Source organism: Mercenaria mercenaria, chromosome 17 (assembly GCF_021730395.1).
Source record: "Mercenaria mercenaria strain notata chromosome 17, MADL_Memer_1, whole genome shotgun sequence".
Lineage (NCBI taxonomy): Eukaryota > Metazoa > Mollusca > Bivalvia > Venerida > Veneridae > Mercenaria > Mercenaria mercenaria.
Genome location: NC_069377.1, coordinates 50,713,953 through 50,726,445, shown reverse-complemented (window position 1 = coordinate 50,726,445; position 12,493 = coordinate 50,713,953). Strand labels below are relative to the sequence as shown.

The 12,493-nt window shown below is 36.2% G+C and overlaps 1 protein-coding gene across 2 annotated transcripts in view; it reads right to left on the bottom strand.

The window, feature by feature from the left end:
• Positions 1 to 307: 307 nt before the first annotated feature.
• LOC123536398 (serine/arginine-rich splicing factor 7-like) overlaps positions 308 to 12,493 on the bottom strand; it is a 33,147-nt gene continuing 20,961 nt past the window's right edge. For both annotated transcript variants that reach the window (XM_053528149.1, XM_053528150.1), the window contains exons 5-6: positions 11,253 to 11,393; positions 308 to 3,380 (exon numbers count right to left, since the gene is read on the bottom strand). In XM_053528149.1, coding sequence (XP_053384124.1) covers positions 3,212 to 3,380; positions 11,253 to 11,393 — 310 coding nt within the window. In that variant the 3' untranslated portion in view covers positions 308 to 3,211. The remainder of the gene's footprint in view (positions 3,381 to 11,252; positions 11,394 to 12,493) is intronic.

The window sequence follows — 12,493 nt, the reverse complement described above, 5'->3', positions numbered from 1 at the left end:
TAATTCTGACCAAATGTTTCCGAGATGTTTAAGTAAACATGTTGCAGGACGCAGTACGATGCACGCCGCACCATCCCTTATACAAATAGCTCACCCTGAACGAAGATCAGGTGAGCTTACACGAGGGCCACGGTTGACCTATAACACTACACCTACAATATTAATTTCATGTAAATTGCTCAAGAAATTAGGTCTCCAGTATGGTACAGTACAGTTAAACTGTTATGGATGGACAGGCAATGATGGAGGAAGTGTGACTGCAATAAGTCACCTTTACACAGAGGAGAAAACAGAACAGAAGCGGAAGTCTTAGATGAACTTTTATTTGCCCTCCATTCTCATAAAGGTCACAATATCATACAAAACATGTCTTTCTAATATAGATGAGAAATTCAGTTACTTGTACCATAACAATGTAATGAGACTCCCTAAAACTGCATAAACATAGACAACACTGTAAAATGTTACCTCCAACTCACAACTCGTCTACAAACATCATCTAGGTACATGTACAGCTGATGAATATTCTTTGTGATAAGTAACAGTAAACAACATTTAGGTGATGTACTTTCTACAGAAGCATGAATTTACAAATATCTAAAAATTCCAAGTATTCATTTTTTGGCCATACCTAACTGTTTAGTTTTCCAATCATTTTTTTAAAACTTACACATCTACCAGGCAAGAAAAACAAATCAAGTGAAAAAACAAAAACTAGCATTACTTACTGAAAGCTTTTACACCCATGAAAAATATAGTGGAGTATAACAGTGTTTTCAAATATTTTAAGTAGTAGTAACATCAAAATATTTATTAAGCTGAAATAAGGCTTCGCAAGTTCTATAAGATCCAATTTGGTATGACCTAATCTAACACCTTATAATACGATCAACTTAAGTCTTCCAATAGGTTTGTGCAAATTTTTTAAATGATCTTTGTTAAAAATGCACATCCCGATATGTGCATCACAATACTGAATTTTCTAAACAGAAAGCAATGCCTACAAAATATCCACAAGCATATTTCACATGCATTATTTAAGTGTTTGATAAAAAGTTAAGCTAAATGCCTTCAATTACACAACAATTTTTCACTGATGACCAGCACTTCAAGATTACACAACTGTTTTTATCAAAAAATATTTCAGAGAACTCAAAGAATCACTCTATGTTTTACATATAAAGTATTAAAGATCAATGTACTTCTGAAGTTCAAAGAAACTTAATATATATATATCTCTTTAAATTCTATTAGCTGATAACTGATAATTGATAACTGCATACACGTAATAGCCAAACAGTTATGTGACTTTGTGTAAATTATGAATCATCTTAACTTTTGCATGCAAAGTTAAAACCACTATTCACATTTAAAAAAGAAAAATTTAATAAAAATCTGATTAAATTGCTGTAATGGAATGTACATGGCAATCTACTGACATCTCTTTTAATAGCAGAGTGCACTTCCTTTTCTGTAACACTTTATTTTACTTATATAATCTAACCATATAAGGATGAATGTGATCATTCTAAACATTTCTATATAAAGCTTTATATATATCCAATGATCTTATGTTAAAACACAAAATTCATCTTTTAGTAAAGTAAATAAACCTGAATTAACTGACATCAATCAAAGTGCAGTTCAATTTAAATTGCACACAAAAAACAGTTTCAAAAAAATCATTTCCAAAAGAAACATATACACAATTAATATTTCTTACTACCTACATGTGTGTCTATAGAAAACAGACAATTAAAAAGAAGGATTTTTATAGGGGCTTGCCTCCAGATGAGCTCTGAAAGTTCTTCTTTTTAAGACAAAAACACATATTAAATGTCACTGGTTATAAATGAATATTATTAAAGTTGATATTTTAGGAGATTGGTAACGATATTGCCTCAATGAATCATTTTATAATTGTAAGTTACAATTTCTTACAAATTAAAACACCTTGTAATTTTTTTTAATATCTAAGATAAATCTGAAGGCATATCCCTTTAGCCTTAGACATATACTTGAAAATTAATAACTACAGAAATTATAATCAGTCCTTTTTATTATAATCAGGTCACTTTTTAAGAATTTTTCAAAAAAGTTCTGTATGTATACTTGGTAACAAAGTATTATTTTACTTTCAAAATTATGTAAAAATATGTTTAATCCTTTGAGATTATAGTCCATTCCAAAAATATCTCTGTGATAGAATTCCATTTAAAGGTACTCCATGGTGTAATGGGTGTTGCACTTTCCATTACCTCTCCTGAACAGACTCAATCAATTTTGCTTGGTTGCATTCTATGCTTTTAAAGGATATTCTTACAGACTTAATATTACAGTATCAATAAAAAAATAGTTTAATTTCAGCCAATATATACTTATTAGATGTGTTGCAAGTAAAACGTTTCGACTAATGACCTGCATGCCATTCAGTAAGTATATTATTTTACACCTGACATAAGAAATAGATGTTCACAGATTTGTTTTTTGACTTAGCTCAGCAAATATGTGTTGAATATACATCTGTCAGACATGGACCAGCAATTTATAAAAGAATTCATGTAAGGAACTGAACTATCACACAAGAGACCCTTAACATTATATACACAAATATTCATGTTTTATCAATTAGAAACTAATTAACAACCGACTTACAAAACATGATTAGTATCAATGAATTAATGCTGTTTCTTAATGATATAGTCATATACCCAGTACAAGTACTCGTAATCATTAGACAAATTGACCTGCAAAATTTCTGGAAAATGTCCGACATTTATGCATAAACGTAGCCAATACAAGTTTAACATTTTACAACATCTAAATCATGATCTACAGCTTAAGACATTGGCCTGTATCCTTTTAAACCTTTCTATATCAAAATCAAAATTCCTGTAGTTTGGACACTCACAATATACCATCTTCATTTACAGTTGAAAATGAACAAAAGCGGCCATATAAAACTACCAGGAAGTAAATTCTGTTAAGCAGTTTACTGCAGAATATGTGTATTCCAGCATCATTTCTACATGATCTATCAAGTTGATAAAAATACCACTTCAATCCATGACAGCAAAACTGACAACATGCATCAAACATTCTGATTATTAAAACAACAAACATTTATTAACAAGGTAAGTTTGTTTGCACTGAGAATTTCCCTACTTTCATAATGGATATTCCACCATGAATATTCAAAACTTCATCAAGTTCAGTCCACCTCTTCCTTCACTTCCAGTTTACTTTCATCAACTCTGTCTGGTGATTCGGTTCCATTCTGTTCGGGACTTTTTGATTTTGATTTCTCTTCCCGTTCTCGTCTTGGGGATTTCGAAGATGAGTGTGCCCTTCTTGACTTGGATCGACTTCTAGACCGACTTCTGTAAAAATTGAATACAAAATCAAACGACAATAACATTAACAAACAAGAGGACCATGATGGTCCTGAATCGCTCACCTCTTCCCACATGACCCAGTTTTGAGTATGACGTCGTTTTTTCTATTATTTGATATAGTGACCTAGTTTCTGAGCTCATGTGACCATGTTTTGAACTTGACCTAGATATTATCAAGATAAAAATTCTGACCAATTTTCATGAAGATCCATTGAAAAATATGGTCTCTAGGTTTTTCTATTATTTGACCTATTGACCTAGTTTTCGAAGGTACGTGACCCTGTTTTTAACTTTACCTAGATATCATCTAGGTGAACATTCTCACTAATTTTCATGAAGATCTCATGAAAAATATGGCCTCTAGAGAGGTCACAAGGTTTTTCTATTTTTATACCTACTGGCCTAGTTTTTGACCGCACATGACCCAGTTTCGAGTTTTTTATGGCACGTGACCCAGTTTCAAACATGACCTAGATATCATCAAGGTGAACATTCTGACCAATTTTTATGGAGATCTATTCATAAGTATGGCCTCTAGAGAGGTCACAAGGTTTTTCTTTTTTTAGACCTACTGACCTAGTTTTTGACCGCACATGACCCTGTTTCGAACTTGACCTAGATATCATCAAGATGAACATTCAGACCAATTTTCATACAGATCCAATGAAAAATATGGCCTTTAGAGAGGTCACAAGGTTTTTCTATTATTTGACCTACTGACTTAGTTTTTGATGGCACGTGACCCACTTTCGAACTTGACCTAGATATCATCAAGGTGAACGTTCTGACCAATTTTCATGAAGATGTCATGAAAAATATGGCCTCTAGAGAGGTCACAAGGTTTTTCTATTTTTATACCTACTGGCCTAGTTTTTGACCGCACATGACCCAGTTTCGAGTTTTTTATGGCACGTGACCCAGTTTCAAACTTGACCTAGATATCATCAAGGTGAACATTCTGACCAATTTTTATGGAGATCTATTCATAAGTATGGCCTCTAGAGAGGTCACAAGGTTTTTCTATTTTTAGACCTACTGACCTAGTTTTTGACCGCACATGACCCTGTTTCGAACTTGACCTAGATATCATCAAGATGAACATTCAGACCAATTTTCATACAGATCCAATGAAAAATATGGCCTTTAGAGAGGTCACAAGGTTTTTCTATTATTTGACCTACTGACTTAGTTTTTGATGGCACGTGACCCACTTTCGAACTTGACCTAGATATCATCAAGGTGAACGTTCTGACCAATTTGCATGAAGATGTCATGAAATATATGGCCTCTAGAGAGGTCACAAGGTTTTTCTATTTTTAGACCTACTGACCTAGTTTTTCACAGCATGCGACCCAGTTTCGAACTTGACCTAGATATCATCAAGATGAACATTCAGACCAACTTTCATACAGATCCCATGAAAAATATGGCCTTTATGGAGGTCACAAGGTTTTTCTATTATTTGACCTACTGACCTAGTTTTTGATGGCACGTGACCCAGTTTCAAACTTGACCTAGATATCATCAAGGTAAACGTTCTGACCAATTTTCATGAAGATCTTGTGAAATATATGGCCTCTAGAGAGGTCACAAGGTTTTTCTATTTTTAGACCTACTGACCTAGTTTTTGAAGGCACGTGACCCAGTTTCGAACTTGACCTAGATATCATCAAGATGAACATTCTGATTAACTTTCATGAAGATCCCATGAAAAATGTGACCTCTAGAGTGGTCGCAAGGTTTTTCTATTATTTGACCTACTGACCTAGTTTTTGATGGCACGTGACCGAGTTTCGAACTTGACCTAAATATCATCAAGATGAACATTCAGACCAACTTTCATACAGATCCCATGAAAAATATGGCCTTTAGAGAGGTCACAAGGTTTTTCTATTATTTGACCTACTGACCTAGTTTTTGATGGCACGTGACCGAGTTTCGAACTTGACCTAGATATCATCAAGGTGAACGTTCTGACCAATTTTCATGAAGATCTTGTGAAATATATGGCCTCTAGAGAGGTCACAAGGTTTTTCTATTTTTAGACCTACTGACCTAGTTTTTGAAGGCACGTGACCCAGTTTCGAACTTCACCTAGATATCATCAAGATGAACATTCTGACCAACTTTCATAAAGATCCCATGAAAAATGTGACCTCTAGAGTGGTCACAAGGTTTTTCTATTTTTAGACCTACTGACCTAGTTTTTGACCGCACGTGACCCAGTTTCGAACTTGACCTAGATATCATCAAGATGAACATTCTGATTAACTTTCATGAAGATCCCATGAAAAATGTGACCTCTAGAGTGGTCACAAGGTTTTTCTATTTTTAGACCTACTGACCTAGTTTTTGACCGCACGTGACCCAGTTTCGAACTTGACCTAGATATCATCAAGATGAACATTCTGATTAACTTTCATGAAGATCCCATGAAAAATGTGACCTCTAGAGTGGTCACAAGGTTTTTCTATTTTTAGACCTACTGACCTAGTTTTTGACCGCACGTGACCCAGTTTCTAACTTGACCTAGATATCATCAAGATGAACATTCTGACCAATTTTCATAAAGTTCCCATGAAAAATGTGACCTCTAGAGTGGTCACCAGCGTTCGACACTAACTTTTTTGCCAGGTATCCCGAAGGAATACCTGCTGGGAAATTTAGGAATCCCTGCTGAAAATTAGGAGTCCCTGATAACAAAATGTGGTAAGAACATGAAAAAACTAAAATCTAACAAACACAACTGTTGACAGTACTACATGTATTTTATTTCCACTTTATTTCCACTTTACATCAATGACAACAATAGCTTGTATGACTTTTGCTGTAAAAGAATAATGTCATTTCTGTCCAAGTCCTCTTCCCCCCTCATCTTCACTACCATCGCACTCCTCTGCCATTTGTTGTAGTTCCTCTAAATGTATGCCGCCTAGTTCATTCCCCCTTATAACCCCCTTATTTGTAATCATTTTTTTGACATAAAAAAAAATTCCGAAAAGTCTCCCTTAAATAACAAGAGGACCATGATGGTCCTGAATCGCTCACCTCTTCCCACATGACCCAGTTTTGAGTATGACCTCGTTTTTTCTATTATTTGACATAGTGACCTAGTTTTTGAGCTCATGTGACCCAGTTTTGAACTTGACCTAGATATAATCAAGATAAAAATTCAGACCAATTTTTATGAAGATCCATTGAAAAATATGGTCTCAAGAGAGGTCACAAGGTTTTTCTATTATCTGACCTATTGACCTAGTTTTTGAAGGTACGTGACCCCGTTTTAAACTTTATCTAGATATCATCAAGGTGAACATCCTCACTAATTTTCATGAAGATCTCATGAAAAATATGGCCTCTAGAGAGGTCACAAGGTTTTTCTATTTTTAAACCTACTGGCCTAGTTTTTGACCGCATGTGACCCAGTTTCAAAACTGACCTAGATAGCATCAAGGTGAACATTCAGATCAATTTTCATGAAGATCCATTGAAAAATATGGCCTCTAGAGAGGTCAAAAGATTTTAATAATTTTAGACCTACTGACCTAGTTTTCGTCCGCAGTTGACCCAGTTTCAAACTTGACCTAGATATCATCAAGATGAACATTCAGACCAACTTTCATACAGATCCCATGAAAAGTATGGCCTCTAGAGAGGTCACAAGGTTTTTTTATTCTTTGACCTACTGACCTAGTTTTTTAAGGCACGTGACCCAGTTTCGAACGTGACCTAGATATCATCAAGATGAACATTCTGACCAATTTTTATGGAGATCCATTCACAAGTATGGCCTCTAGAGAGGTCACAATGTTTTTCTATTTTTAGACCTACTGACCTAGTTTTTGACCGCACATGACCCTGTTTCGAACTTGACCTAGATATCATCAAGATGAACATTCAGACCAATTTTCATACAGATCCCATGAAAAATATGGCCTTTAGAGACGTCACAAGGTTTTACTAATATTTGACCTACTGACCTAGTTTTTGATGGCATGTGACCCACTTTCAAACTTGATCTAGATATCATCAAGATGAACATTCAGACCAACTTTCATACAGATCCCATGAAAAATATGGCCTCTAGAGAGGTCACAAGGTTTTTCAATAATTTGACCTACTGACCTAGTTTTTGAAGGCACATGACCCACTTTCGAACTTGACCTAGATATCATCAAGATGAACATTCTGATCAATTTTCATGAAGATCTCATGAAATATATGGCCTCTAGAGAGGTCACAAGGTTTTTCTATTTTTAGACCTACTGACCTGGTTTTTGATCGCACGTGACCCAGTTTCGAACCTGACCTAGATATCATCAAGATGAACATTCAGACCAACTTTCATACAGATCCCATGAAATATATGGCCTTTAGAGAGGTCACAAGGTTTTTCTATTATCTGACCTACTGACCTAGTTTTTGATGGCACGTGACCCAGTTTCAAACTTGACCTAGATATCATCAAGGTGAACATTCTGACCAATTTTCATGAAGATCTTGTGAAATATATGGCCTCTAGAGAGGTCACAAGCTTTTTCTATTTTTAGACCTACTGACCTAGTTTTTGAAGGCACGTGACCCAGTTTCGAACTTGACCTAGATATCATCAAGGTGAACATTCTGACCAATTTCCATGAAGATCTTATGACATATATGGCCTCTAGAGAGGCCACAAGGTTTTTCTATTTTTAGACCTACTGACCTAGTTTTTGACGGCACGTGACCCAGTTTCGAACTTGACCTAGATATCATCAAGATGAACGTTCTGACCAATTTTCATGAAGATCTTGTGAAATATATGGCTACTAGAGAGGTCACAAGGTTTTTCTATTTTTAGACCTACTGACCTAGTTTTTGACCGCACGTGACCCAGTTTCGAACCTGACCTAGATATCATCAAGATGAACAATCAGACCAACTTTCATACAGATCCCATGAAAAATATGGCCTTTAGAGAGGTCACAAGGTTTTTCTATTATCTGACCTACTGACCTAGTTTTTGATGGCACGTGACCCAGTTTCGAACTTGACCTAGATATCATCAAGGTGAACGTTCTGACCAATTTTCATGAAGATCTTGTGAAATATATGGCCTCCAGAGAGGTCACAAGCTTTTTCTATTTTTAGACCTACTGACCTAGTTTTTGAAGGCACGTGACCCAGTTTCGAACTTGACCTAGATATCATCAAGGTGAACATTCTGACCAATTTCCATGAAGATCTTATGAAATATATGGCCTCTAGAGAGGTCACAAGGTTTTTCTATTTTTAGACCTACTGACCTAGTTTTTGATGGCACGTGACCCAGTTTCGAACTTGACCTAGATATCATCAAGATGAACATTCTGACCAATTTTCATGAAGATCTTGTGAAATATATGGCCTCTAGAGAAGTCACAAGGTTTTTCTATTTTTAGACCTACTGACCTAGTTTTTGATGGCACGTGACCCAGTTTCGAACTTGACCTAGATATCATCAAGATAAACATTCTGACCAACTTTCATAAAGATCCCATGAAAAATGTGACCTCTAGAGTGGTCACAAGCAAAAGTTTACGGACGGACGGACGGACGGACGGACGGACGCACGGACGGACGCACGGACGGACGACGGACGACGGACACCGCGCGATCACAAAAGCTCACCTTGTCACTTTGTGACAGGTGAGCTAAAAAAAAAATTCAAAAACAAAAAAAATATTCCGACCTACCTACCCTAATTTTTTGAGCATGTTACCAGATACAAAGATTTTTTAGGCCTTATTAATGCAACTCCCACAGACTTTATCTAAAACTAGTACATTGGTCATAACAGATTTTCTTAAACATTTCATATTTTAGTTGTTTTATTTTGCACATTGCCTAAAAGTGGGTGGGGTTTAGTGTTTGCATGCTTTTATTATCAGCAAATTCTTCTAAATAAGAGCTGCTTTGGCAACAGTGATCATATTTTTCGTAAATGCAGACGTTTTATTGGCTTTTTATTTTAGTTTGTACTAGAAAAATCTTGTAAGAAATGATAAAAATGTTCGAAAATGTCGGTCTAGAAAACGAGTGACAAATACGAAAAACAAAAGTAACAGTTAAAGTTCTTGAAAAGATAACTGTTTTAACTTTATTTTCTCATCATACCATGTATAATTTCTGCTTATTTAATTTGTTTTGCCCAAACAAAGCCTCGGCAATGATAATAAATTTGTTATAGACCGTAACGGCCGACCGGCTCATGTAATCGTATCGAGCACACAAATAATGGTACAAACACGATAATCTAAGGCTGCATTGTTTATCAATTAACTTGTAAACATTGATCAATAAACACCTTTGATAATGACAAGGCATATTGTACTAAATACAAACCGCGAGATAAGCACGTGTCATTTGGCGCGTGGCGTGACTGACATCTGTCGGTAGCTAATTAACATACGACGCTCCGCCTACTGCCATATTTCCGCTTGTGCCGGCTAACAATATTGAAATTCACTGGGATTTTGATTGACAGGGGGCAGAACTATCGAACTTGGAACGCATCTAAGTAAATTTTCGCGAGTTAAGCCGACGCACGTGCCGTAATTTATGCGGGTAAAATACGAGTTTTTCTCGATTTTCGCGGGTCAAAACCCGGGACCTCGGGTCAACTGAACGCCCTGGAAGCCTTAGCAAAAGACCGATGTTTGAGCGAACAAGACTGGGGAATTTCATTTTTTCAGAATCATATTTTATCTGAAAATCAAGAGTCCCGACGGAACACCGAAATTGTGAACTTTAGGATCCCTTGCGGATTTTTGGTGTCCTCGGGATCCCGGGACACCGTTAGTGTCGAACGCTGGTCACAAGCAAAAGTTTACGGACGGACGGACGCACGCACGCACGGACTGACGGACGGACGACGGACACCCCGCGATCACAAAAGCTCACCTTGTCACTTTGTGACAGGTGAGCTAAAAAATCCTAAATGAAAGCAGACAGCACAGTCAAGCAAAATAATACCAGAATTAGTTTCACTTTATCTGTTCATGAGAGGTAATGAAAAATGAATCACCTCAGTGTCTCCAGCTTAACCTGAGCTCTATTATACAATTCTAACACGACCAGCAAATAACCTATATACATGTAGAGCAAAATCTATCTCTGGTTATTCTGCAATTAACCACTCTCGTGCAATGACGTCATCCGATCCAGGTGCGTAGCACGGTCGTGAAAGTAGTTACCATTTTTTCTAACACTGTTGATACTAGTATGTCGTGTTAGAATCGAAATAATAAGTTCCCAAGTGTGATTTATCATAGAATAACCAGAGTTTTTCGTTCTTATGCGGAACAATATATCACGAAGGCCTTCGTGATATATTCTTACGCATAAAAACTCAAACTCGGGTTATTCTACGATAAACCACGTTTGGGAACTTATTATTTCTTAAATATATTGAATGGATTCTAAGTTCCAAAAGGATCAGAAAATAGTACATTGAGACTTTCTATGGCGAGAATTCAATACTAGAATAGCATCCTGCAGATACTTAAATTTAGCATTTTAAAGTCTCAAGTCAATCAGATTCTGAGAAAGTTCCACGAGTAGCACTATATTACATTGTAGAGTGCAACTGTATTGTATTATTGAGCACAACAATATGTTGTAATGTAGGGTGTAACACTGTATCGCAGAGTATAGCACTATGCCTGCATCACTGTTTTACTGTGTAACAATTATACTTTTAGAGTGTAACACTGTATTAGAATGTAACAATTATACTTTAAAAGTGTAACACTGTATTTAATAGAATGTAATGGGTAACACTATATTATATTGCTGAATGTAACAAGTGCAACACTTCATTGTCAACTGGCAGCTTACCTGCTTCTGCTGTCCCTCCTGCTTGTTTTCCTCTTCCTGTCTCTACTTCTTGACCTCGACCTTGACCTACGCCTCTCCCTGGATCGTGACCTTGACCTTCGTCTATCCCTTGAACGTGACCTTGAGAAGCTTCTTCTTGGACTGATTAATAAAGTAAGTACATGTGAACATCAAAGGTTTCATTTATTTACTCAGACAGCACAGCACTGTCTGCAGTCAGATTATTCAGAATAAAGGTTAGTCTTAATTTAATGTCAACTAATTTTGCTACTTAAAGGTCATACTCAAGGTCATAATGAAATATCAACACTGACCCTTATTCATGAATAACCTACTGCGGCTTACCAGTAAACTTATCAGTTAAAGGTAAAGGCATAAAGCATTATCCCAGCACATCACAACTTATTTTGCACTGTTGACAAGTCATCATTAAGACAGCACCTGGGAGGATAGAATGTTGTCATTGTTCATTTTAACCCTAACCATGCTGGACAAAATTGATTCTATCTTTGCTACCAGTGAAACTCGTGATCAGCCTGCACATCCATGCAGTCTGTTCATAATCTGCACTGCAAGCTATTCAGCCAGTATCTTTTTCGTAATTTAATGGTACTGTCCAAATTGGTAATTCGACAAGTTCATTATAGAAATTTAGCAGGGTAAGGGTTAAGGTTTAGCTTTTTATTTATTAAATATTTCCATAGGAAATGGCACAAATTCAGCTGTTCATGTTTGTATTTGAGTATATATAATATTAAGCAATTTGTTCTACTGGAGAGCATATTCCATTTGAATGTGGCCTTTCCAAGTTGAAAATCTGAATGAAGTACTAAATCTGTGCATGTTCACATCTGGCAACTACGTAAGTTGTTCCAAGTGAGTCAACAACAAGGCTCAAACACACATTTTCTTCGCTTCAGTGCAGGAAAACCGAAGTCTTCAACTTGGACTCATCTGCTTCGCATTCAAACAAATTCAGCATACTTTTTTCCTGAACTGAACACGCTCCATCTCAAAGTGTCTCAATCATCATCTACTCTACTACATGTAGCACATGTGTAATACTCGTCTTTAATCCAATCCAGATTTCTGTCGTCAGAGTAGAGGTTCCTTTCGGGCAAATTTCTAGTTTCAATCCAGTCAAACTTCTATAGCATTTTAAGGAAAATATTGTTCCATGCAGACTGATCTGACTACAGTAACCATTAATTTACAAACACAGATTTACTGATGACACATTT